The sequence below is a fragment of the Prosopis cineraria genome, unplaced genomic scaffold (assembly GCF_029017545.1).
Source record: "Prosopis cineraria cultivar Desert tree isolate PC_DT_omini unplaced genomic scaffold, ASM2901754v1 PC10, whole genome shotgun sequence".
NCBI lineage: Eukaryota > Viridiplantae > Streptophyta > Magnoliopsida > Fabales > Fabaceae > Prosopis > Prosopis cineraria.
Genome location: NW_026555341.1, coordinates 28186999 through 28213026, shown reverse-complemented (window position 1 = coordinate 28213026; position 26028 = coordinate 28186999). Strand labels below are relative to the sequence as shown.

General features: G+C 32.8%; 2 protein-coding genes across 5 annotated transcripts; one reads left to right on the top strand and one right to left on the bottom strand.

The window, feature by feature from the left end:
* Positions 1-13618: 13618 nt before the first annotated feature.
* LOC129321317 (magnesium transporter MRS2-5-like) lies at positions 13619-17699 on the top strand. 2 transcript variants are annotated; one of them, XM_054967047.1, is made up of 7 exons: positions 13619-13804; positions 14578-15163; positions 15430-15500; positions 15816-15944; positions 16026-16370; positions 16709-16756; positions 16863-17699. In XM_054967047.1, the coding sequence occupies exons 2-7, from the start codon at positions 14734-14736 to the stop codon at positions 17091-17093; spliced, it is 1254 nt and encodes a 417-aa protein (XP_054823022.1). In that variant the 5' UTR covers positions 13619-13804; positions 14578-14733; the 3' UTR covers positions 17094-17699. The 2 variants fall into 2 exon arrangements, with proteins under 2 accessions (XP_054823022.1, XP_054823023.1); XM_054967048.1 differs by lacking the exon at positions 13619-13804 and having other exon boundaries at positions 13820-14754; positions 14852-15163.
* LOC129321315 (probable inactive purple acid phosphatase 1) lies at positions 17110-25741 on the bottom strand. Of its 3 annotated transcripts, none has more exons than XM_054967044.1 (14): positions 25710-25741; positions 25483-25564; positions 24827-25009; positions 24599-24690; positions 24399-24465; positions 23692-23814; positions 22455-22547; positions 22101-22230; positions 20398-20479; positions 20061-20193; positions 19259-19464; positions 19064-19189; positions 17817-18126; positions 17110-17597 (listed from the first exon to the last, which is right to left on the bottom strand). In XM_054967044.1, exons 3-14 carry the CDS (start codon positions 24995-24997, stop codon positions 17292-17294), a joined length of 1839 nt encoding a protein of 612 aa, XP_054823019.1. In that variant the 5' UTR covers positions 24998-25009; positions 25483-25564; positions 25710-25741; the 3' UTR covers positions 17110-17291. The 3 variants fall into 3 exon arrangements, with proteins under 3 accessions (XP_054823019.1, XP_054823020.1, XP_054823021.1); XM_054967045.1 differs by having other exon boundaries at positions 25483-25555; positions 25710-25725; XM_054967046.1 differs by lacking the exons at positions 25483-25564; positions 25710-25741 and having other exon boundaries at positions 24399-24448; positions 24827-24965.
* Positions 25742-26028: the final 287 nt, after the last annotated feature.

Sequence of the window (26028 nt, the reverse complement as noted above, 5' to 3'; positions counted from 1 at the left end):
AAAACCAAACTTTTGCTGAGAAAAATTCAAACTCTGGACCTCTATAAAATTATTCTAAATTTTAATTTAATTATAGATATTTTATTTTATTTTTTTAAAATAAATTTGAGTCTTAAAATTTTTTGGATGTTACATTCTCCCCTCCTTTAAAAAGAATTTTGTCCCCAAAATCCAAGACAATTCATGAATCAAAGAGAGAAACATACCTAGGAAAACAACAGTGGATATTTCTTCCTCATTTGATCCTTAATCTCCCAGGTTGCATCTCCCGAAGCTGTCCCTTTCTAAATCACTTTTACCAACCGGATTGTCGTATTTTTTAGCTGCTTATCCTTAACATCCACAATACGATCTAGTTCAGTCCGGTAGGTTAAATTCTCCTGAATTTCAACCTCCTCAGGTTCTATCACATGCGACGGGTTTGACTAGTATTTCTTCAGCTGTGATACATGAAACACATTATGTAAACCCGCTAATTGAGGCGGCAATGCCAACTGATAAGCCACCAGCCCAACTTTCTTTAAAACCTCAACAGGACCCATATATCGAGGAGACAATTTCTTAGCCCGAATTGAGCATCCAACGCCCGTCAATGGGGAAACCTTGAGAAACACATGATCCCTAACCTTAAAAGACAGGTCCTTATGATGATTATCTGCATAACTTTTCTGTCTGCGTCGTAAGAAGCTTTTGTTGGATCAATTTAATTTTTTTCGTGGTCTCATCTACCACATCCGATCCCATCATTGTCCTCTCACTCAACTTATACCAACAGAGAGGTGATCTGCATTGTCTTCCATACAATGCTTCATAAGGAGCCATCTGAATATTGGCATGATAACTGTTATTATAAGCAAACTCCCTCTCTTTCTCCTTTGTTCTTCCTCTCTCTCTCTCTCTCACACATTTGTTTCCTTCTTTCTTTTTAGTTTCTGCATTCTTTTGCTCTTTAAATTGCTGGTCTAATGCCTTAGAGAAAATTACAAGAAATGGCCCAATATTTTTTATTATAGCACAAAAGCTCGGGTCAACTTTGGTAATTTTTTCTATAGTTAAAAATCAAATAAAAAAACTTTTATTGAGAAAAATTCAAACTCTGGACCTCTATCAAATTATTCTAAATTTTAATTTAATTATAAATATTTTATTTTATTTTTTTAAAATAAATTTGAGTCTTAAAATTTTTGAGATGTTACACTCTACTTCCTTCCTCTTCCATTTTCTTAAATATGGAAATTAAGGTTTATTAGAAAAGATGATTTTCAGTTCATAGAGGTTATGGGTTTGAACCTATTTGACTTAAATAGAGTTAATGTGAGTTGTTTAAATTATTTAAATGCAACATTTATGGCCTAACTCATTTTTTATGTGTGGTTGCCATTCATATCTAAAAATGGCATTTATGAGGATTGTTAGAGGAGTTGAAATGCTATTAATAGTTAGTTAGGAGTTCAATAAAGTTAATGTAAGTTAGAAGAAGTTAATAAACCATATGGGTAACCTCGTATATGAGGAGATTGAGTTTTGAGAATTTGAAAATGTTAAACTAGATATTGAAAATTATCTTAAAAGGGGTATTGATGATTATTATTGTGATTAAATATAGAGTGATCACATTGTGGCATCATGCAAGCTTTGTGAAGCTTTAAAAGTATGTAATTGAGGGGTAAACTTTTAACTTCTTAAAAGTTAAAGGTAAATGGGAAAATTTTATTTTGTGCTTTTATATGTTAATTAATTTCTTGATTTGTAAATGATAATTGAAACGTGTAAAATTAATTGAAAGGAAATATAAGTAATGAGGAGTTCAATGAATGCTTGTAATATGGATTCCAATGATATGATGTTTTGTGAAGTTCAATGAATGTTTGTGGTGAAGAGTTCAATGATGTATTGATATGTGTTATATGAAGATCATATATGTTATAAGTACAATGATATTATTAAGCATGCTTGTATAGTGGGTACTTTGCATGCTATGAAATATTGCATTTTTATGCATTGTATGATTATGTGAAGTGGGAGTTCACCTAAGAAGAGGAGTAGTGAGTTGAAATCCAAGTGATAAAGCTACCATTGGAGCTCGATAGTTTGCTTGGATATGCTTATACTTATCATCCCACTTATTCAATGAGAGACTATCCATTATGTAACAAGGGATTTGAACCTACTCTAGTTTCTACTTGTTCAATGAAGAAGCTATTTTAGGGAGAATGATACCCCAAAGTGTGAGATTTAAGGGAAACCATGATCCACAAATGAGTTAAGTAACCTTGGTTAGGTAGCTTCTCACATGTAAATGGCTAAGATAGTCTTATCATATAGAAGAACCCATTGTGTAATAGCCCATGATTTTGTGTTCTAGGCATAAAGATGATATAAGGGAGGTAAGATCATGCATATTGTAAAAAATAGGGCACATCATTGTCTATATTGTGACCCTTTTATGTAATGAAATCATGTGATTAGATTTGTATCAATGTGAAAATGAGTAATTGTGTTTACATCTCAATCATATATGTTATTAATTGATGTAAAATGCAATTATGTGTCTTGAAATTGCTAAGTTAACATGAGTATGAACATGAATTGTCACTTGCATCTAAATTAATTGATATGCATTAGAATGAGTTAGACATACCTTAGTTACTGAATGGTTGTACTCATCCATTTCTCTTTAATATTACAAGAACTAGCTCATTTGATTAGGTCTTAGGGAAATAGCTTGAGGCATAGGATATTCATCCTATTTTTAGGCCTTGCTCTTATTTTAATTATTATGGGTATAATTTATATGATATTGCTAATTAGGAAAGTACATGATTTTTAGCTTACTTGTACTGTAAGGTAGTTAAACTAAATTATGTATTTTAAACCCTAAGTCAAATAAGTATTATTGAATGATTTATGCAACTGAGGCTTCTCCTTCTATTTTTGGTGTTCAAGGGATTGAGTATTGAAAATGTAGTTTGTGTGTTATATGTATGTTGTAGTGTAAACATCGTTATAGTCTATTGAATATGGTTTAGGGTGAAAATTAAGCTTTTGGCACTTTCTTTAAAATTAGGGAACCCAAGTTATGTTTTGTTTACTAAAAGAATGAGTTGAGAAATTGGTGTCCAATTTTTGATTGAAAAATAATTTGATGGTGAAATCAATGCCATTAGTTATACTAGAAGAAAGCTCTTTGTAAATACATAAATTGCCTTGATAACACATCAAACTAATAAATGAGTCACGCTAGAAGTTAGCCCCTATTGCTATGAAATGATAGCAATATTACTATCAAAATTGTGCAATGCACTAAAGAAGAACGTGTCATGGCGCACCTCTATGTTTTATTGTGAGAAGTTGTTTTCTCATTTGAAATGCAAATGCTTTGTCACAAAACTATATCTCGTGCTTTTGTAGACTTATTTTACTATGATTTGTGTTTTACAAAAATGTATTAAAGTATTTTTAGAGGTGAGAACATGAGCCAATTAGGCCCATATAGGTTAAGAGAAATGTGGGCTGGGTTGGGTTGAACTCGTTTTTATATAGGTTGAAAAAATCCAAACCCAACCCAACCCTTGAGGGTTGATGGGTTAAATGGCTAACCCGTCAACCCATTTATTTATTTTTTTAAATTTATTTTTATGAATTTAAAAAAAATACACCTAAATAATAAGTTTCAATTTGATATTCCTTCATAATTCATTCTAAATATATCAAAATATTAATTTATAATATTTTTACAAAATATATAAATTAATCCAGTTAAGTAAGTCATGCCTAATATGGCTCATATCCATAAAAAAAATTTTTATTTTTTAAAAATAATATGGGTTAAACGGGCTAACCTTAACCCATCAAGGTTATTATATAGTTCACAGGTTATATGATCCGAGTCAGAATTTTTTTTATTTGGGTTAATTTTTTTCCAGCCCAACCTGACCCTTAATCAGTTATTCGAGCAACCCACATAATTCGACCCATATTTCCAACCTTAAGTATTTTGAAAGTTTAAAAACATGAGATCCTATTCATTTGATTTTACAAACTTGGTAATTTTTTGGGTTAGTTTCTTGATTGCCTTGAATTTCAGAGATAATTTGTAGATTAATAAGGGAAACCTTACACAAGTGCTGATACAAGATTGAGATATAAACATTGAATCATACTTTTTGTTAGAATTGATAAGCAAGTGATGAGTTTAATGTATAAAGATTTGCATAAGGACGATATAAATCTAGTTGCAGAGAGATCACTAGTACAGACAAGAAAATCTACAGAGGTTAAAATAGCTTATCTACACTATGATGAAGTTATTTGCATTAATTATTTAACTGATATGGTTATTGGATAATTTACACTAGTTCTAAACCTGGTATAGATAACCTAAAATATATATATATAATTTTTTATAAAAAATTTCATATCTACATCGGTTATTTTTTGAACCGGTGTAGGTGATAGATCATTTACACTGATTCTAGAAATAATCAATGTAGATGAATTAGATATTTATAATGGTTATAATCATAATCGGTGTAGATAGCTCATTTTGAGAAAAAAATTACTCTCATTTTTTTCATTTACCTTAGCCATAATAGGCTACAATTTAAATATTGTATTAATCAAACATCTAATAACCAAACAACTAGACAACAGCCAGCCAAACAATCGTATATTGTTCAAATTAAATGAATTTGAAATTATGTCTAATTCTAAATACATAAAACATAATTTATCAACTAAGTAATCCTACACACAACTACATAACTTACTCTTCCAAAGGATGATTATTAGGAAGATATAATATGAAAAGTCCCTAATGTTGCCTAATTTGATGGATCTCTAAATCTGAAAATCGAGGTGGATTATTGAACATCTGAAAAGATTAGGAATAAGGGAATTAAATTAGCAATTCAAAGAAAAAAATAAATAACACCTAAAATTAAATTTACCTCTTCAGTGAACTTAGACAAGCTGCCCATGATAATATTGTACTCATGTCTCAACACATAAAAGCCGCACAAATTAGTAAGGGGTTACCGATGGCGTTGTGGAATGACACAACATTATTATAATTATACTAAAAGAAAGCTCTATCATCAAAATTACATAAAATAAAAACATGTACAACTTGTTACCTTTGGTATTATTCATATAAGATTCTTGACATTATGTGGAGCTTTGCCCAACCAAACTTGCTGGCCAATCCTCATAGTCCTATTATCAACATGCCATAGTTAGTAGCTTAATTGCTAAAAAAAATGTATTATAAGACTCCTTAAGCACCTTACTGCTCGTAAGATTTCTTCATTGTCGGATTAAGCTTATGATGCAGAAAGCATAAAAAAATTATAGAATTGTTCGTCATCTAAAATGCTATTAATTACTAGTGTGTACTGCAAAAAAATAAAGTGACTTAAGCAAATATTCATTATCATTGCAAACAAATTCAAACATATTTGAGAAATATGAAAAAGTAACACTCTTTTCCACCTTTACTAAGCCTCTTGTTTATATATGCCTCATTTTGCCTCTCTGGTATTCTCCTTATCATAAGTGTAATGCTGGTAAAGAAATCCATATTGTCTGTCTTTGCCCAAGGAAACTTACAATTGATGCAAAAACCTACAAAAATGAAAACAAGTTAGTTTCAAAAGCTGAATTATTTAATTTCATTTAAATTTACGAGAAGAAACTTACATCATCCCAATTTGAATGTTCGCTATGGTTAGGTTAGTATCAATGAGAATCTGATGGAGATCTTCATTCTCAACAAAGACTTCATAGTTGTTTACGCAAGCAAGATCAAGAGTTGCTTTAAAACATTGAAGTGGAAATGATCCACCATACGCCATTAGTACAAATCGATCCCATGGACTTAGCTTGAATAATTATGGCTTTCGGCTCACTTTATGAGACAATGGGGTTTCTTGTTAAATAAAAGGTTAGTAACATATTCTTAAATATAAAGAATTCATTACAATTAATTAATAAAATTTGTTACCGGATCTTATGGCTTCCTAACAAATCTCTTTGGTTATAAGTAAAAAGTCTTGTTGGCATCTTTTACTATCTTGATCTCATCAGTGGAGAATGGGACAGGAGCATCATCAATTTTCACCTCTTCAATAGTGATCTTGAGAACATCTTCTTGAACTTCTTGGACATTTCTACTCCTATTTATGCTATTTCCTGTATAGTATGCAGTCGTTTGGGCTTGCGTGTATGTTCCTAAACTCTGCCTAGTGGGCATAGAATTTTCTTCACCTCGTAGTAATAAACCATCAATATATTTTCTTTTAGAAGCATTAATTTGAACAACTCAAGCATTTCTGTGAAACTCTTATTGCTCCACCTAAATCTAGCTTTCAAGTTCACCAATTCCAATTTCAATAGACTAAATTCCTTACACCCTGAATACATGTCTTTGCATCACTGCACATATTATTGTATGCTTGAGATTGCTCAAAAGCCTCCTTTCCTACATCACGGTTCATGTCTTCCAATCGATCAACCATATCATCATCATCATCATCAACAACAATATCAAAATCCTGCGATTGAGATGTACTCAGCATCGACATATTTAGTCTTTCACCATGCTATATTTATACTCCATAACTTTGAGAAATCCTTCACAAATTAAGTGTTCATATATCTTATCTGCACTTAGCCACCTCTCATTCAAATAGTTCATACAAGGATAATAAAACCTCCTGCTATCATCTTCATTATTACTTTGAGTAAATTCAAGAAACTTCTTAACCCTATTAATATACTTTAGACTTGTTTGTTTGGCATCAATCCAACTATGATCCATGTTTAATTTGTCTTCCTAAAACACAACAGAGTTCAAGGATTATCACTAAATCCATTAAGATAAGGCCAAACCACAAGTTATATATTAAAAAAATAAGAAACAAGCATGTTAATACAAAAAAATTTGAATTTAATTTGAAAATTTCTAATTTTTTTAATTTTTTTAAGAGTTAGTTTATCTCCTATCTAATAAGTAGAAGGGAAGCTAACTTTATATTTTTTGGCCCTTTCCATATAGAAGAAAGGGCAAAATAATAATTTTTTTAAAATAAATTTGGCAGAGTCTCCCTTTAAAGTTGGACTTTTCAATAAATTTACAATTGAAAATATAAAGAGAAAATAATATTATTTAAACAAAATAAAGTCACATACAATGCCTAATGGCCTTATGCCTCTATCAATACTCTACCAACGTACAGAAAATAAATTAATAATGATGTCATAATAATTTAATCCGCAAAAAATAAACCAGCCTAATAGAATTTATATAGGCATAACCCATTTCCTTTAATATCAAAATCAAGCAAAAACATCTAGTTCAATTCCAATGAAAATACAAAAATAGAAATTTGGTACTTGAATTACCAATAAAAATGCTCTCTTCAAAAATCCTCTTTTTCAATTCCAACTTCCCTTATGGAAAATAATTATCTTCAATGTCGGATTTATCACTAATACAATTATTACAGTTCCTCATTGAATTATCACATTTATTATCACTAATAGTTAATTATCACTAATACAATTATCACATTTATTCTTTCCACCATACACTAAAATTCTTCCTATCAAGCATTTTATTAGACATCTTGTATGTATCAAAGTTCAAACTAATACCAAGCTTATCTCTCTTTAATTCCCTCTCCAAAGGTTTTTCCTAAAACAATAATTAAACTAATCAAACTTCCAACTTCCACTAAAGAGATTAATTATCCTCTAATAACTTTTCAATGAACAAAAACATATTTCACACATGTATCTTGCCATTATGTGTCAAAACTCACATTTAGACATTTTATCAAACATCTTAGATACATTAAATAACCAAGTCACAAAAAAAATATTGGTTTATAAATTATCAACCATATACATAATAACTCTCATAATTCAACTAATCATGCACAAAAAACTTTGTAATTAAATTTTTTCACAATACTCAGTTTAATTCTCATAAATAAGCAATACCCAAGCCAGTTTATATTTCTTATGAAATTTAATTCTCACAAATAAGCAATACACGGCCAAGACGTGATGATAGAGAAAAGAAGGGAAAGATTTCAAAATCTCAATCCACAACACAAGCACCCAGCAATAGTAAATAAAGGATCAAAGCTCCTCACCTTAGACCACCAATAACATAAAAAAGAAAGAGGATTTCACAATCAAATTAAGAATAGGGGATGCAGAAGCTTATTGCATGCACGCTGCAACATTATTAAATGAGGGAGATTCAAACACTTTCCTATTTACTAGTGAGAGATGGCAAAAATTGAAGGTGAAAAAATAAAAAAGCTCGAACAATTGCAAGAGAACTTAAGCAAAGAAGGGAGAGGGTTTCAATGATTTTAAGCAGAGAAGAGAGATGACCATGTCGAAGCACAAAATGCAGATGAAGAGAGAAGATCTCGGAGTAGCCACAGCCGCCGGTGACGACACAATGATAGAGAAAGGTGAAGGAATAAGGAAGGTGAGAAGAAGATCAGATCTATCTCTCTTGGTGCAATTCCAGGAGTTTTCAAAAACTAGTGGGAGCTAGAAGTGGGTTTTGAATTAAACCATATCTACATCGGTTAAATGAAATACTCGGTGTAGATATAGGTATAGGAAATTAAAAAAATAAACATATCTACACTAGTTACATGGAGTAACTAGTGTAGATATGGTAAAATTGTAAAGAAAAAAATAATACTAATAAGCATATATACATTAGTTATATGTGTAACTAGTGTAAATATGTTAATAAAAAATAAAAAATAAAATTATAATATATCTACGCCAATTATATTAAATAACTGGTATAGATATGTCAAAAGAAGAATTGAAAAAAAAAATATAATACATATCTACCTCGGTTAAAACTAGAACCGATGTAGATATTATCTCAAAAAAATATTTATGAAAATGCCACCCTTTCTAATTTCTACACTGTAGGTGCTATAACTGGTGTAGATATGGGGTTTAAATATCCTATTTTATACTAGTGAATGATCTAAAAAGTAGGCTGTTTTGAATGTATTTAGATAAAAACTATAAGTTCTCCCCTACTAATCACCAATTAATTTCAAAATTTAAAGAATTCAAGGGATTATCCTAAAGTACAATTACCAAGTTTGTAAAAATTATAATTTAGGATCCCCCTTTTTTGTAAATTTAAAACTCTCCAAAACATCTCTGCAAGTCAAAAATCAAAGTTTAACTAGTACACATAAGCACGAGATCTAAAAAAGAATCAAACATTTGCATAAAGTTGTTAAGAATAGTAATTCAGTGTAGCATAAAGGCATGTGCTGTAGCTTGTATGCCTCTATACCATACGTCGTGGCCCATTACACGATATTTGACAACATCTGTTGCTATCAAATAATAGCAACTAGGGTAAATTTCCAATATGTCTCATTTTTTCATCCGACATTCCATTGAGGTGATCTAGGTGTCTATAGAGAGCTTTCTACTAGCTCTATTTATTGGCTTTGGTTTCACAATCAAGTTATTTCTTAGTCAAGATTTGGCCACCTATTCATAATTTACCCCTTTTTTACAATTTACACGTAAGTTGGGTGTCCAAAAATTATACCAATAGCTAAAAGCCTCAATTACATACTAGATCACACTCAATAAACTATTTTGGACTTGTGCAATATACCACATTACTAATAACATATACATAATGCTTTTTCAATGCTTAACTTCTCAATCATAAGAATAAGAGGGGGAGCCTTAAGATTCATAAATCATCATATCATTCCACAAAAGTTACGATCTCACTAACTTCCTACTTGCACTAATATTTTGGCCTTGTAGTAGATTACACAATTAGTACATATACACTCTAGAGCCCAAAATGTACAATATAGTTTATCAACTTTCTAGTGCAAGTAGGCCCAAAAACATGGACAACCCTAGTTGGCAATATCATTTGAATTATACACATAACAATAATAAAAACGTAAGAGGATAACAAGTTTTAGGATAGAATCCTAAGCCTCGATCTGTTTCCCTCTACCTTATCTCATTGAGCTAGTTCCTGTAATATTAAAGATAATGAGGTGAGTGCAACTACTCAGTAACGAAAGTCCATCTAACTTATACTAATGCATGTTAATCAATTTAAATACAAGGAAAAAAGACGACGTTCTCAAGTCATTTAACATGATCAAAACTACTATTCATATTTTTATTTATAGTGGCATATACTCATGAAATAATGACTTAGTAACAAAATTTCATATGGATATAGAACTAATCATATGATTTTCATCACTAAGGTCACAATATAAACAACCATATGCCCTTTTATCACTATATGTATGATCATACTTCCTTTATATTCTTCTTATACCTCTGGCATGAAACCATGAGCTATAACACATGGAGATTGTTTATGAAATTGAGACTACCCTAGCCATTCATACATGAGAAGATACCCAACCAAGGTTGCCTATTTTATTTTTGGTTCACAGTTTTTCCCAACTCTCACACTTTAGGGTGTCATTTTTCCTACACTAGCTTTCTCGTTGAACAAGTAAAAAACTAGCTATGTTCAAGTCCCTTACTGAATTTATGAGACAATCTCTTATTAAACAAGTGGGACAATATGAATAATAAATCTAAGCTAACCATCGACTCTAATGGTAGCCTTACCACGTAGATTTTAATTTTTTACTCCTCTTCCTAAGTGAACTCCCATTTCTCATGATCATGCAGTGTATAAATGTAATATCACATCGCATGCAAAATTACATAATGGACAAGTATGCTTAATATCATCATCGTACTCATGTTACATATGTTCATCACATAAACACATTTCACAAGTAATTGAACTCTATTTCACTTTGCATCATTGAACTCCTCTTATACACATTTCATTGAACTTCACAAACAATACCTTATTGAATTTCACTTCATAAACATTCATGGAACTCCTAATTTCTCACATTTATCAAACTTCACATTTTACACACGTAATCATTGAACTCCATTACACATTATCATCTTTGATTTTCAAAATGTTTTATGCCACATTTGCATTTCAAATAATTTCACATACTCCAAATATAACATTTTACACAACAAATCAATTAACACACAAAAGTGCACTGGAGAATTCCCTTTGTTACCTCAAACCTTTGAAAGGTCAAAGATTTATCCCATAAAGCTTCACAAAGCTTGAATGGTGTCCAATGTGTATTTATTTTACACTGATTACAACAATATCATTAATAACTTCCTTAAGACAATTTTGACATACCTAATTCACACTTTAATTCTCTCAAAATTCAATTCCCTTAACTACAAGGGTACATATAGGCATTTTTAGCTTCCTTTAACTTCTATGAACTTCATTGAACTCTCGTATAACTATTAATAGAGCCACATTGTCACAATCACCTCATTTATGGTGGGATTTTTTGATATTTATGATTTCCAACAATAAAAAACGCATAAAGTCATAAATGCTAGGTTTTAATAACTTAAACAACTCTCATTAACTCTATTTAAGTCAATGGATTTGGACACATAGCCTTTATGGACCTAAAATCATCATTCTAATTGAAACCCAAACCTCCAAACTAGAGAAAATGGAAGGAAAAATGAAGAAATGAGCTTATAAACCTTACCTTAGGTGTTATCTAGATCCAAGATACTTCCAAGCCTCCAAAGAAGCAAGCCCTAGTAGGGAAATCTCACCCCTTCGATTTTTCCTTTTTCCTTCCCTCTCATTTTTCGAACAGATTGTGATTGTCTTAAGTAAATTTTTAGCCATAAGTCATGGTGCACATTATGATGCACAGCATAGAGATGTCTGTCCCTTGGCAAATTGGCACACATGTGCCGTGGCGAATGAGTCACGTGCCATGATGCATGGCATAGAGTTACTTCCTTCATATTTTCTCCCTTTCACATTCAAGCAACCCGACTTTACTTCTAACCCATATTTAGGATTAAAATCACAATTAAATGCACTAATTAGATCTTTCTAGTCACACACTACATCAATAAACTTAATTGCCCTAATTAAGCTTAGTTAATCAAATTCAAATTTCTAGGATGTTACAAAAATTAAAGGGGCAATTCACAATACCAATATTGATCAACCCTTTAATTTTAATTTTAAATTAAAAATGAAAATAGTTAAAAAAGGACAGACAATATTTTTAAAAAGTTTTGGATATTTGGGCTCGCCTGAAGTTTGACGACGTTAGGATCGAGCTTGGTTATATGAGGTTTTTCTATAAGGTAGAATACTTTTTTGTCCGGCTTCCATTAAGCTTGTCCTAAATGAATTATAGCTCTAAATTTGACAAACTAACTAATAATAAATCATCTTCAAAGCTTTTGATAGAAGTTTTGATGTTTTTTTAACCTTTTTCACAATAATTAATACAAAATATAAGTTCTTAATTATCATGAATTATTAATATATAAAATTTAAAATCTTATAAATGTAAAAAATATCTTTGAGAGAACTATTCCTAATTTAACTCAACAATACTCAAATTTAACTATAAGAATATGGAGCCTCAGGCATAACTAGGTGAATCCACAAAAACATTAGCAGAGGTGGTAGAAAAATAATTTATCAAAAATTTCATTTAATTATTTGTTTATTTATTTGTCATCATTTATTATTATTATTATTAATTATCATTAATTAATGAACAAAGGAAATTATATTATTTTGTATTTTTAATTAAATTTTTATTTAATATATTTTATTGAAAGAAATCCATGATCTTACATGATCCTACCTATATAAAAAAAATAGAGGGTTAAAATATAAGTTGTGTATAATATATTTCGGATAGCTATACCATAAAATATAAAATATATAACAAATTATAGTATTAAAAAATTATAAATAGGGTGACTGATTTTTGCGTACGGGAGAGTGACTTATTTTTTTAATTAAAAATTGTATAATTTTTATTTCTCAAGCATAGTTATGATCGTTTGATTGAAAATTTTTGGGTTAATGGGCAAATAAAAACCTAAATTTTTAGTCAAAAATTTTCTTGAACCTTGAATTCTTAAAATATGTAGGATAAATTTTAAACTTTTAAATTCATAACAAAATAAATCCTAAACAGTACCTGCGTGGACAGTAATAATGTTAAAAATTAATGGTCAGAATTTATTTTATTATGAATTTAAAAGTTTATATTATATTTTACATATTTTAAAAATTTAAAGTCTATGATGATTTTAAAGTAATAGTTTAAGATCTTGTTTGTTTGTTAACTCAATTATTTTCCATAAACCAAAGTGATAATACGGAAAATATTAGCATTCTAATATTTTTTTAATATTTTTCTGACAGTAATCTAATGTCATTTCAGAATAGTTTAACTATTTATAAAATATTCCATGGAGGGGAAGTAATCTTGTGATTGGATTTTTTTGGGAAAAAAAATCTTGTAATTAGATTTTGAGGATTAATTAAATTATTATATTATATAAATTTTTTGTTTATAGGATTGAATAAATTCCTTTTTTTTTTTGCCAAATAATTCAAATGTTGTGAAGATTTTTTTTTTTAAAAAATAAACAACATTATGAAGATTTTGTTTCCTGTCTTCTCGAGGCTCGCTTCAAAGCTTCATCACCCCACGCGCGCGGCGGAGGCCATCCGCACGCCATAAAATATCAAAGCAGCCAAACTGAGAAGTACAATCTGTGCTTTCTGCACTTTCAGATACTAATTATTATCAATTGTTTTATTATCATCCAGGCAATTCAATTTCGAAGTTGCCTTTTTTTTTTGAAGGTAATTTATTACTTGTTAGTGTTTGTTAATTACTACTTGGTGAGTTCTATTTTCACTTCGAACTTTTCTCTGCGGTTTCTTTGATTTCTCGCTGCTTTACTGGTGCTCATTTTTACGGCGTTTTGCGTCTTTTCCTCTGTTTTTTTCCATCAACATCTGCTGGATTCATGAAAGCATTGTGATGCATGCTACACAATTCTTTGTTTGAAACAATTAATTAAAGGACGATAGATGTGGAAATTGTGAAATTTAGGATTTGTTGGGTGTCGGCGGTTTCCTTCAACGATTTAGAATCGAACTTACTTCATTTGTATGACTAGTCGTTAAGCTGATTGTTACTCTAGGTATAGAACATTCACGATTAGTCGATGCTAATGAAATTTAATACGGGTTCCTTGTTCATGATAGATTTTCTTTTTCTTTTTTTTTTTTGTTTTGCTTTTCCATAATTTTGGCTATTGTTAACTTTGCAACATCTCAAAAGAAGTGTATGAGCTAACTCGGATTGATAATACCGAGTCTTAGTTACTTCTTCCTCCGCTGTTGATCCCCCCTCCTTTTCTTGAACTTTTTGAGAAATTAATTGGCTAGGTAAATAATGAAATGTTTCCTTAGATTCACCAGCTCGTAAAAGTACATGACCCCGCTTTCTTTCCAGCAGTTAGTTAAAGAGATTATGTTTTTTGTTTTTGGTTTCTTATACTTAGTGGTTATTTTAACCTAATTCCTTAAACTAACTACCATATTGTTTCAATCCTGTATTTCGATCTTAGGTGTCAAATTGATAAGTGCACAAGACATGGGTCACATAACTGGTAGATTTGGGTAAAAATTAATGTGTTACTGATTTTGTACTGACTAAAATGGGCACTACCCTAGCCAAACACACATCAGATAAGCTGTGAAAGGAGTTGTAAAAGGAAAATCCAATGGAAGAAATACAAGGCCAGGTTTATCAATCCCATCAACCTGAATTTGCCTCATCTCATGACGGTAGTGCAAGGTCTAACTTCATTGTGCATGCGAATCATGGGTCTAATTTAACAGGACTGAAGAAAAGAGGTCATGGGAGTCGCTCTTGGATAAAAATTTATCAGGATGGAAATTCAAAGACTGTGACACTTGACAAGGCTACTGTTATGAGATGCTGCTCTTTGCCTTCCAGAGATCTCCGACTATTGGATCCTATGTTCATTTATCCTTCTACCATATTAGGAAGGGAGAAGGCGATTGTGGTCAACCTTGAACAAATCTGGTGTATCATAACTGCTGATGAGGTTTTTCTAATGAACTCCTTAGATGGAAGTGTTGGTCAGTACAAGTTTGAATTATGCAATCGACTTCAGAATGAAAAATCTGGTAAGGGTTTGGCTCTTTCTGCTGCAACATATTGACATTTGGGTGCAGCAGACTAGTCGGGAAAAATTATGAACAGGGTTATCACATTATCACATGGTCATATCTGTTATAGCACTATCAGCAATAGAAGTAAAATGATGCTGGAACGTTTGATTTCTTGCTTAAAGGCAAATGTTTCCTACAATCCATTCTATGATAGGGTATTTGATGGAGGTAGCAACTAGCAAGTGCATGAAATTTCTTACCATGTTGCCTTTTTCATACAGATGATCTTCCATTTGAGCTCAGGGCACTGGAGCTGGCTCTGGAGTTGACTTGCTCTTCTCTGGATGCTCAGGTGAATTGACCTGTACCTCTAGATAACCCAGAAAAACTATTATTGAATGTTCTTTATTGTCTTTATTCTTTTGTTCCTTTCACTTTATTCAAGATCTTTGCTTTGTGTTCTGTCCTTGTCTGTTATGAAGTCCTTAACACTGTACAGGCAAGAAGTGGCAGTCACAAATGGATTCATGTAATGTTCCCCTGGTTGCTATTGCTAATCTTGTAAACTACTGTCACTGCTAGCATGTAAATGTTATAATTTACCAGCTTGATTGAAGTGACAAAATTTCATCTACAACTTACATTAAGAAGGTTCTGGATTTCATAGGTGAAGGAACTAGAAATGGAAATATATCCAGTACTAGATGAGCTAGCCTCATCCATCAGTACTCTTAATCTAGAACGCGTTCGAAGATTTAAAGGACACCTCCTTACATTGACTCAACGAGTTCAAAAGGTTGATGAGGACAAATTTCTTACCCTTGAATTTGATTTGCTTTCTGTTGCCTGCAACTTGTAATCCGTGTTCAATTCCCAGGTTCGTGATGAAATAGAACATTTAATGGATGATGATGGGGACATGGCTGAGATGTGCCTGACTGAGAAGAAGAGACAATCGGATACTTACCATTTAAGTGACCTCTTCCTTCAGATGAATATATCAGGATCTGGAACAGTGATTTCAAAATCAGCTCCAGCTTCACCGGAGCGAACTTTGAGTGGCGCTGATATGTTGCAAAGGGCTTTCAGCAGCATTGGAAATTCAAGTAAATACGGCAGCCTTGCTGGTTCATCTAATGACGGAGAAAAGATTGAACCACTTGAAATGTTGCTTGAAGCATACTTTGTGGTCATTGATAACACACTTAATAATTTATTGTCGGTAAGATATGAGTTTCTTGTCGTTCTTAAGTTTATCCATCTTGTAAAATTGCAGTATCTCTATTCTGGATTTCATAATTTTTGTAATAAATACTCATAAGGCTTGTCTTTGGCCAATCAACTGTTGTGTAATAAAGTACTTGTGTGCCTGACTATCTTGGTTCCTGTGGTTTCTGATTTCTGCGAATGAGTATTATGTTTTGTTTTGTTTTTTTTTTTTTTTTGCTTATGTCAAGGCCGATGCAAAAATAAAATTGTCCAAGATATACATATTTTATTATTTAGGTAGCGTGCTGTGTAGATGCTGAGAATATTTTTTTTCTTTTGTTGGTGATGCAGCTCAAAGAATATATTGATGACACCGAAGATTTCATCAATATAAAATTGGTAAGCCATGATTGACAACTTTAGCATTCTGCTGTGCATTCCTTTGGTCTCTTTCACAATACATGCACATCTTCGAAAGAGGGTTCACACTTCGTGTATATGACAGGGCAATATTCAGAACCAACTAATACAATTCGAGTTGCTTCTAACAGCAGCTACATTGTTAGCTACAGTATTTGCCTCTGTGACGGCAGTTTTTGGAATGAATTTTGAGGCTACAGTATTTGACCATCCATATGGATTTCACTGGGTTTTGGTAGTTACTGGAATTGGATGTGCATTACTATACTTCTCCTTCCTATTCTATTTTAGGAACAAGAACGTACTTCCAGCTTAATCTGCGACCTGCTCTAAATAGTAAATAGTATACTGGATTGTATATTCTAGCAAACCCAAGTTTGCCTTGGAACTCAGTGATGATGATTAGGACAGGTTAGCCCTGATACATCCATCTGCTATTGATACAAGAAAATCTATCCACTGCTATAACAAGTTGGAACGTGTCATATATGAACTGATCCAGCCATTTCATCATTCAAGATGCTAGAGTTGTACTTGGGCAACTATCCTTTGTGCAGGCCAAGATGTCTCTGTAATCCCTTGATATGCTGAAGGAGTCATAGACTTTCCCATCCCTGCTCTTTTTGTACTCAAACAAGAGATTTGAACTGTCAAATGCAGTAAGTTTTACAAACCCATAATCATAGTCTTTAAAGATACTCCATTTGGTCTTGAGAGTAGTGAATGTTGAGAGGCTTGCTCCTCCACCACCAGCAACCACATGGATGGTCCCATGTAAGGGTCCCTTGTAGTGTTGTCTCTCTTCACTGGTGCAGATACTCTGTTGCAACATATGATGGGAAGTTATTTGCTAGTAAGAGAATGTGTCTGTGACATGTAAAATGTAACTCGACATTCCAAAATGTGCAGAAGTCTTACTACATATCTACTAAACATGCTTACATGTCTCGCCAGAATTAATTTGGTTCAGTAATCTTTTTCTAAATAAATTTATTCATGAATATATGTGTAGTGCAAAACAGCAGACGGATGAGCTAACCTGGTATATGGGGCAATTCCTCTCATAGTTGTGGACGTGGCCATAGATGGCAATGTCCACCTTGTGCTTTTGCCACAGCTTTTGAAGGCTGTCTCTCCCCATTGGCTCTCCAAATGATCCTTCTAGTGCATAACAGATACAAGAAGAATAACCAAGCACCCTATGTGCTAGGAACACAAGCCATGGCTGTTTCTGTCTGTCCACTGATGCAAAACAATGTTCTATGAACTCATACTGCTCTGTGCCCTCTCTCCAATCATGCTCTGTGTCGGCAATACAGAACCGGAACATCCCATAGTCAACTGAATACCTGCCAAAAAAAAAAAAGAGAGAGAGAGATCAATGTAAAGGCTTAAACTGATAAGGGGGAACTGGCAAGTAAAAGAAGCACAGACTCATCATACATTGGTTTAGTCTAACATCATGCCAATGATGAACAGAACTTGAAAAGATTTAGTTCTTATGGCACATGAATCATTTTCTTATAAGAATTCACTGGGCGTTTAAAGAAACATTGGTTCAACAATCAGCCTAAAACTTGATTCTTCTTGACAATTTTATGAAAAAAAATAAGTTATAAATATTAATTCAAACAATGATAAATTCAAAAATTTCAATTGCAAATAAGATATTTAAACTTTAAATACAACAATCAGCTTGTACTTGAGATTCATGTTTGCAATTGTTGGCATTAATATTTACAACTTATTTTTCAAAAAAATTTTTTGTTAGAAACCTAATTGTCATTACTTCTTTCCTTCAGGATTTATGCCATTCTCTCTAAATAATAAATACCCTTTTTATCTGATTATTCTCCCAATTCAATGGAAACTAAATGCCTTAAATCAATTTTGTTTATCTCATCCTGGGTGTCCGTGTGCGTGTGAGCATATACTGTCACCCTGTTGTCCATGGCAAATCTACCTGAAAATAAGCTTGACTCGTCTTCCAAATTGATATCAGTATTACTTCAAAACAAATGCATATTTAAGGAGTTGATGTTCTATAGATTTGTAAAACAGTCCACGTTTTCTTACAAAAGAACCTAACAGCAAACACTTCAAGAAATGCATTCCAAAATCTTGTCATGAATACAATTTGCCTAGTTAAAAGTACATGTTACGGGTTGATTCTACGATAAAAACGATACCATGATTTATTAAACAAACTATAATCATAATACATTGACAATGGCATTATAATAGTTTGACCTACTTGAACTTAAATGGAAATACCAACTGACATACCAGAACTTGGCCCTGTTAGAAGCTGGAACATAGAACATAGTCTCTGCCAATACGCCACATTCTCCACCAGAATCCATGTTCTGATAAAAGGACCCTGTCCCTGGCCAGTCTCTCTCATGATTTCCACTGTAAGGAAATAAAACCAATGAAATGACTCCAACAAGAAACCTTCAATGGGGATATGTTGTGACAAACCTTGCAATCATGTAAGGTACTGCTGATGCAACTGGCTCCACCTGTGCTGTGAATTGATCCCACTGAGAAAGGTACCCATTTGCATAACATATATCTCCAATATGGAAAACTATGTCAATGTTCTTTAAATCTTGGATGAGCTGCCTGGTTGTGTTAAGTGAGCCAGGCTGGAAATTGTTGTATTCATTGGAACCATCTGCTTCCTCCTGCAGGGTAAAGGAAATGCACAATTAAACAACTAAGGATCACAAAATTGATGAATGCAGAGTTACAGACAATATGAATTCATTACATTTTTTCTGGTAAGCAATTATACTTCTAATATGCAATTATGTAAAACTTGGAACTGGCACTACTGTATAGCAGAAACATTCTAAACAGCTGAACAAGATAACAGATACCACATGCTTTAACACTTCATAAGAGCTGTGCAAGGGACAAATATGGGCTCTTAAGAGAAGAAACTGCTTGAGAAAATATCCAGGAACAGAGAGCAACACGTGGAGGCTGTCTTGAGACAGATTTAGAAAAAGTTTATTAGAAAAAGAGGAATAAGAATGGGGGTGATGGCAGAGAGTGCTATTGGAAGAAAATTGGAGAATTTTTGTGGGAGGGTTCATCCCCTCAAATAGTTGGTAAGTTTTTCCTGCTTTTTTTGTGTTTTTCTACAGAATATGAGTTGGAAAGCCAGGTTTCCATTTTTCATCAGAGATCGTAATGTATACATTAAAATTACTGGGGGCTTAAGATTATTGCAAAGGATATAGCTTGCAGGAAAAAAAATTTACACAGCAGTTCATACCTTCCCCATATCACCAAATATGACTACACGTTGCAAAGACTTTTGTCCAGGAAAAGGAGGTGCCTTAAACTCATACTTCTGACTCCATACATATGTACCGTTGTTTAACCTGTGCCCTACCTTGTACTCATATCTGCAAAATCCATATTATGTTTGAGTCCTGAGGGTGAAGTTCTTTTAAGTGAAAAGGTAACATGTGATAAAGAAAATAAGACAAACTCTGGTCTATGATGTTTCCTATGTCTGTCTCTGTATTAGGATGCCTGTATCCTGAATGAGGAATAGAAATTTAGAAACTAAATGCAAACTAAGCCATAACAAGTTAGGATTAATATACATTTTGTTGGGCCACAGTTCCCTCAGAAAACTAGTGTGTATATATCCAGGGTCACGCCATCCCACTGTTCTAGCTGGTGCACCTGACCATACATTGACAATGCAACCGTGTGGTAAGCAGCATATTTTGACCAATTTTCTACCAACCCAACCATGCTGAACAAAAAGGAGGAATAAAGGGAAAAGTAAAATAATAATAATAATAATCTAAACTCAAGATCAAAATAAAAACTCCCTCCAGTCCAAATTATAAGATGTTTTAGGCATTTCCACATAGATTTAAGTTGTTACATGGATTTGTTTGCTCAAAAAAATCCAAGTATTCCAATTATACAACTCCTCATCTTCGTTCTTTGTGAAAGAGATCATAAAACCTTGGCTCAAGTCATGAGACCAATATTAAAATTCTAGGGGTAAAAGAGGAAAATCATTTGATATTTTAACACACCACCTCATAAATTAGACCAACTTTATCTTCTAGACCTTATATCCAGGACCGGAGGAAATGTTCTAAATTTCTAATGATCAAGGATTGGAATATAGTGGACCATGAGCCCAAAAGACTTTATTCAAATCCCTAATTAAATAGCCCAGTTACCCTATTACAAACCTTGATTCCCAATTAAACATACATTGTCACATTATGAAATAAATAGATATATCTTTTCATAATGTCTTACCTAGGCTTTTTTTGGAACTGATGATCTTAATAATAGGGTATGCAGTCTGTTGAAGGATATTAGATGAACTTTCACATGAAGGGTTCAGCAAAGGAGATTTATCATAACAAACCAAAAGATTAATACATTAAAGAAATAAAGCACAGAATGAATATGTCTCGTTTCCTTCCCCAGACGTGCACCTTAGGCTTAAGCTTTTGGTTCACAGTTCCCTCAGGATTGATCCTTCTTTAAATTGAAGTTCAGAACAATGTAAGAGGAAGAGGCCTGGGCTTTGCACAAGCTTCAATCCCTAAGGGATTTAGATGAGGGCAATTGTTTCGAGATGAAAAGTTTTTCTTGAGCCTGTGCTAACAATTTAAGCTTTTGGTAAATTGCTTCTTGACAAGGTCAATTTGGAGATACAAAGATATATAAACTAGTCAAAAAACCTACCATGGGATAGCATAAGAAGTAACTTCAGAAAGCATTTAATGAGTCCATAATATACAAGATACAAGGGCAAAATTGAATATTATAATTATACTCTGTAGGATTCCCTTGCTTGTGTTCAAAATTAAGATTGATTCCCCATTAGCTACGCATTAAATTAAATACATGTCCTTTTTCCACATATGAGAATTATAAACACAAAAAATTAGGTTTCTTTCAATCTGGGCAACTCATTTTAAACACTTCTTAAGTTATCTTCAATTTGAGCACTCTTTTTTAGGCAAGGCATCGTTGCACATAGCCTGAAGCACTTGCAAACTGTAATGACACTAGAAAATTCCAAAATAAAATTTATATTCTTTGGTAATATTTAGGGAAATATAAAATGAAGATTTTCAAAATGCATAAAGTTGCTAAAATTTTCTTCACCAGAAAACAAAGCTGCAAAACCCGTTATTCTCTCTTTTCACTTGGAATCTTTCAATTTCTGCAACATATGTCATGGTAACATCATCAACTTCAAATCTTAAGTCATATATACTTAAAGCAGAAGCTCTACTAAGAAAGTCCAAAAGAAAAAAAATTTCCTTACCACATAAGCTGTCCCTTGTGAAAGTTTGAGTCCCTGCAGGTGAATGCATATGATCCCCACCTTTAGGACCCCACTGAACAAAAGGTTCAGCTTCATTTGTCCCATATCCGCTTGTCCATGTAACAGTAATCTGATTTTAATCTCAAAATGATATGTTACTACAATTTGATAAAACAGTAACACCTTTAGAAGTGTTGAGGGAAAAAACAGCGAACGGAACAAATGAAAAAAGAGATGATTTTACTGAAAGCAATAATACACAAGATATGGCATGGAATGCTTTCTTTCTTCATATCTATTTCTAGTGTAGTTTACTTATCCTTTATATATGATGGGTTTAAAATGGATTTTTACCTCATCCCATGACTTCCCTACTGCCAAACGAGGGTAAACTGGTGCATTTGGATTCACAAAAGCCACTTTATCAGACACTGCCACTAACTTTGGCTGAAATGCAATTTATAGAAACAATAGTGCATTTAGTTATATTATGTTGATCCGGCATAAATTATTGATGAGTTTATAGAAGGAACAATTCAATCCAATTATTGGCTGGAAAATTCACAAGTCTAAATAAATAACTATATGACAGAAATAAAATCCTACACATGCATAAATCAGAATTGGTTGGGTCCAAGGCAGCACTCAGAAGAAAGAGACATCATTTTGTATTCAGAACGATATGCCAGTTACCAAGCGTTAATTTTGAGTCTTGAGATAATAATAGCAATTGAAATCATGATATTATCATCATAAGATGGTTCTATCAAGATGCTTCAAAATAAGGATATCTATAAGGCATTTAATTTGGTGACTAGTTCAACAATTGCTCAACATAGAAATCCTCTACTTTTGGGCCTGGGGCAGGGGAGATGTGATTCAATTGATCCATATAAAAATCAAAAGGCTAAAGTATACATTTAGTCCTTTAACTTTACACAAGATTTCATTTTAGTCATTTAACTTTATAAAGTATTTTTTTAGTCCTATACCCTAATATCATTAGTTTCATCCCAATAAATTTTTACATTAAACTTTCAAATATTGAAATCAAATGTTGACATATTAAGTTTAATTTTTTTAAAATAACAATAATTAACACAAAATATAATCATCTGAAACTAACAGTGTTAGGTCAAAGGACTAAAAAATTATTTTATAAAATTCAGGAACCAAATTGAAACTTTATATAAAGTTAGAGGACTAAAAGTATACTTTAGCCAAATCAGGAAGTTTTTGGAAAAAATGGATGTGTGTAAGAAAAGTCATTACCACTACATTATGCACAAAAAATAAGACGCACTTTCTCCATGAATATATGACACTAAATTCTGATATTATTCAGAAATGTAAGTATCAATTCATTGATAGAAGAATGGAAGTAATCCAATGAGGTCCGGAGGGAGGGAAAAAACAAAGAAAAAAAAAAAGAATTTTTGAGCAACAAAGTAACCATTGAAAGGATCTGTTAACTTAGTATGCCAAGCTAAAAAGAGGTCCACTTCAAATTGACTGGCCCATAGATTATGGTATGTGACAGAAAGATTAACAATCATTGGCAAACACAAATTTAAACTGAGGATGAGCTTACATTTGACAAGCCTCCAGAAAATAGTGCAAAGGAGAAATCTGATCTCTGGTTAATCAGCTGAAGCCTCAGAAATCCTTTTCCATTTACTAAGTACTGGGGATTGGAGTAATTTGCATATTGGAACTGCAAAAGGGAGAATATATGTTTTAAGATTATCGCAGGTATTACCAACCATGAGCCTTCACCTTATAGATTAGACTTTGGCGTTGAAATTGTCCCTAACAAGGTATTAAAGGCTCAAAGCATTCATGAACAAGTGGTAGGAGGTATGGCATGTCTCTATTTTTGTCCACTCCTCAAACCCAAAAGGATTTCACATGAGGGGGTGTGTTCAACATGTTACTAAAACCAATCATGGATTTTCACTGAACAACTTAAGGCTTAGGGTTAAAATAGTTTTTTTAACAATGACAACTAATTTCATACGTTCACATGCTCATGCTTTCCTTCTTTCTACAGAAGCAGCAGCAGCAGCAGCAGCAGCAACAAATGCTCATGCTCATGCTGGATATATTGTTAACTGAAAAATCTCGTTTAACAACTTCATTAAATGTTCTCTTTGGTCTTCTTTTCCCCATTTCACCAGACTTAAGTCACCCTTCTCACTAGCACCTCCCGCTTACATCCATATTAAACGTGTTTCTGGAGAAGCAACTGAAGTGATTTAGAAAAGTCAGTAAGAGAATAGTAATACATGTCACATGTACCTTAATGGGTGCAGAACACAGCAGTGGTGGATAAACCCGGTGATTTTCTTCTGGACAAGTTGAAGAACTATAGGTTATAAAACAGTAATGACTATTGTCAGTGGAAACACAAACAAGTATTAACTGAACAAAAGAAGATGCTAAGATAATTACAAGGAATATTGAGGCTGAAGTTTAGAATTAGACAGATCCTGGTTTACCTAAAATTTGCAGGAGAAAATACACCAACCCAATCATCATTTGATGGACTAGAAGAACTATATTCCGCAGTTACCCATTCTGTAGCTTGCCCCTACAATATAATCAAGTTAAATCTGTATCAGTACTAAAAAGATCTTTGAAATGGCATGCACAAAGATAATCCAAGACAAAAATTAGGTGATCACCAAAAATATCTGCAAAATGAACAGCTCACTCCTAAAACTTACCTCTAATCCAAGAACTGTTGGAGATGCTTTGATGTAAGCAAGGTCAAGAAGGGATATTGTAGCTTTATGAACAGCAATTTTTGACAAAGGTTGATCTCCATGTGAGCATACATTATGAGGCATTGAACAAACTAGAAGCCATGACAAGAAGATATATTTGGACTCTCCCATTCCACCCACTATCTGAAAAACAAACTTGGAGTGAACTACCAACTTGAATACATTAAGGTGGATTCAGCCATTCTGGTACACAAGTAAACCAGTTTAAAGATATTAAGAGGAGTGTGTGCGTGTGCGTGCGTGCGTGCGTGCGTGTAACAGCTAAGATATATGCACTGGGTATGTCCGAAAACAAATAAGGAATCGATTCCTCAAATATTTCATACTTCAAATTTTAACAACACTCCTAGCTTAGCTGGGTCAGTTTAACTGTAACTTGGAACGCCAAAACGCTTTATAGAGTTAAGACGAGGTTTTATTTCGATTGCATCTCGCTAAACAGTCTTAAGTAATCTAAACGAAACAGAAGTTTGCCGTTGCGATATTATTTCTAACCCACAACACCTTTTGTAGTTAATATCTAGGTTCAGAGCAGTTAAAGTAAAAACCAAAAAAGATAAATAAATAAATAAATAAAACACAGATCATCTTCATACTGCAAATATAGCTCCAGCTCCAGACAATTCGGCTATACTTCAAGCAGTGACTATTACTAGTATCTTCTGCTTCCTGCAATCCCTTACCCCACCAAAAAAATTTGGAAAAAAGAAAAAGAAAAAAAAAGGATTATGATTGAACAAGCACGGAAAAACGTAAACTTGAAGACAAACAAACAGAACAGAGGAGGAGGTGAGAGACATTGAGGTTGGAAAATGATAGTTACCTATTTTGTCATTTTGTTCAGCCCCAAAACCAAAGCATGGCCCTTTTTTGTTTTTTTGGTTTTTTCTCCTGGTGATAGATGATAGGATAGTTTATAGCAATAGGGAATCTTAGGAATATAAAGATGCTTCTGCGTATGCCAAATCAAATCAATGAGTCCAGTTTTAGCACTGCATGGTACAATAAACCGACTGCAGTTTCCCGTTTTCCAGTTAGTTATAATGGAGGTGGGGAAAACGACGTCGTCCGGATCTTGGGGTTGCCCATTAAGGCCTCTGATTCGCATGGACTCTCACTTTTTTCTTGTTTCTTTTTTGGTT

Coding starts and splice junctions, on each gene's coding strand:
- LOC129321317 (XM_054967047.1), top strand. CDS start 14,734: ATGGAAGAAATACAAGGCCAGGTTTATCAATCCCATCAACCTGAATTT. Junction 15,164..15,429: donor ACTTCAGAATGAAAAATCTG/GTAAGGGTTTGG, acceptor TTTTTCATACAG/ATGATCTTCCATTTGAGCTC. Junction 16,371..16,708: donor CACTTAATAATTTATTGTCG/GTAAGATATGAG, acceptor TTGGTGATGCAG/CTCAAAGAATATATTGATGA.
- LOC129321315 (XM_054967044.1), bottom strand. CDS start 24,997: ATGGGAGAGTCCAAATATATCTTCTTGTCATGGCTTCTAGTTTGTTCA. Junction 20,480..22,100: donor CACAAGGGACAGCTTATGTG/GTAAGGAAATTT, acceptor ATGTATGGTCAG/GTGCACCAGCTAGAACAGTG. Junction 19,465..20,060: donor TATTTGGTGATATGGGGAAG/GTATGAACTGCT, acceptor TTTACCCTGCAG/GAGGAAGCAGATGGTTCCAA.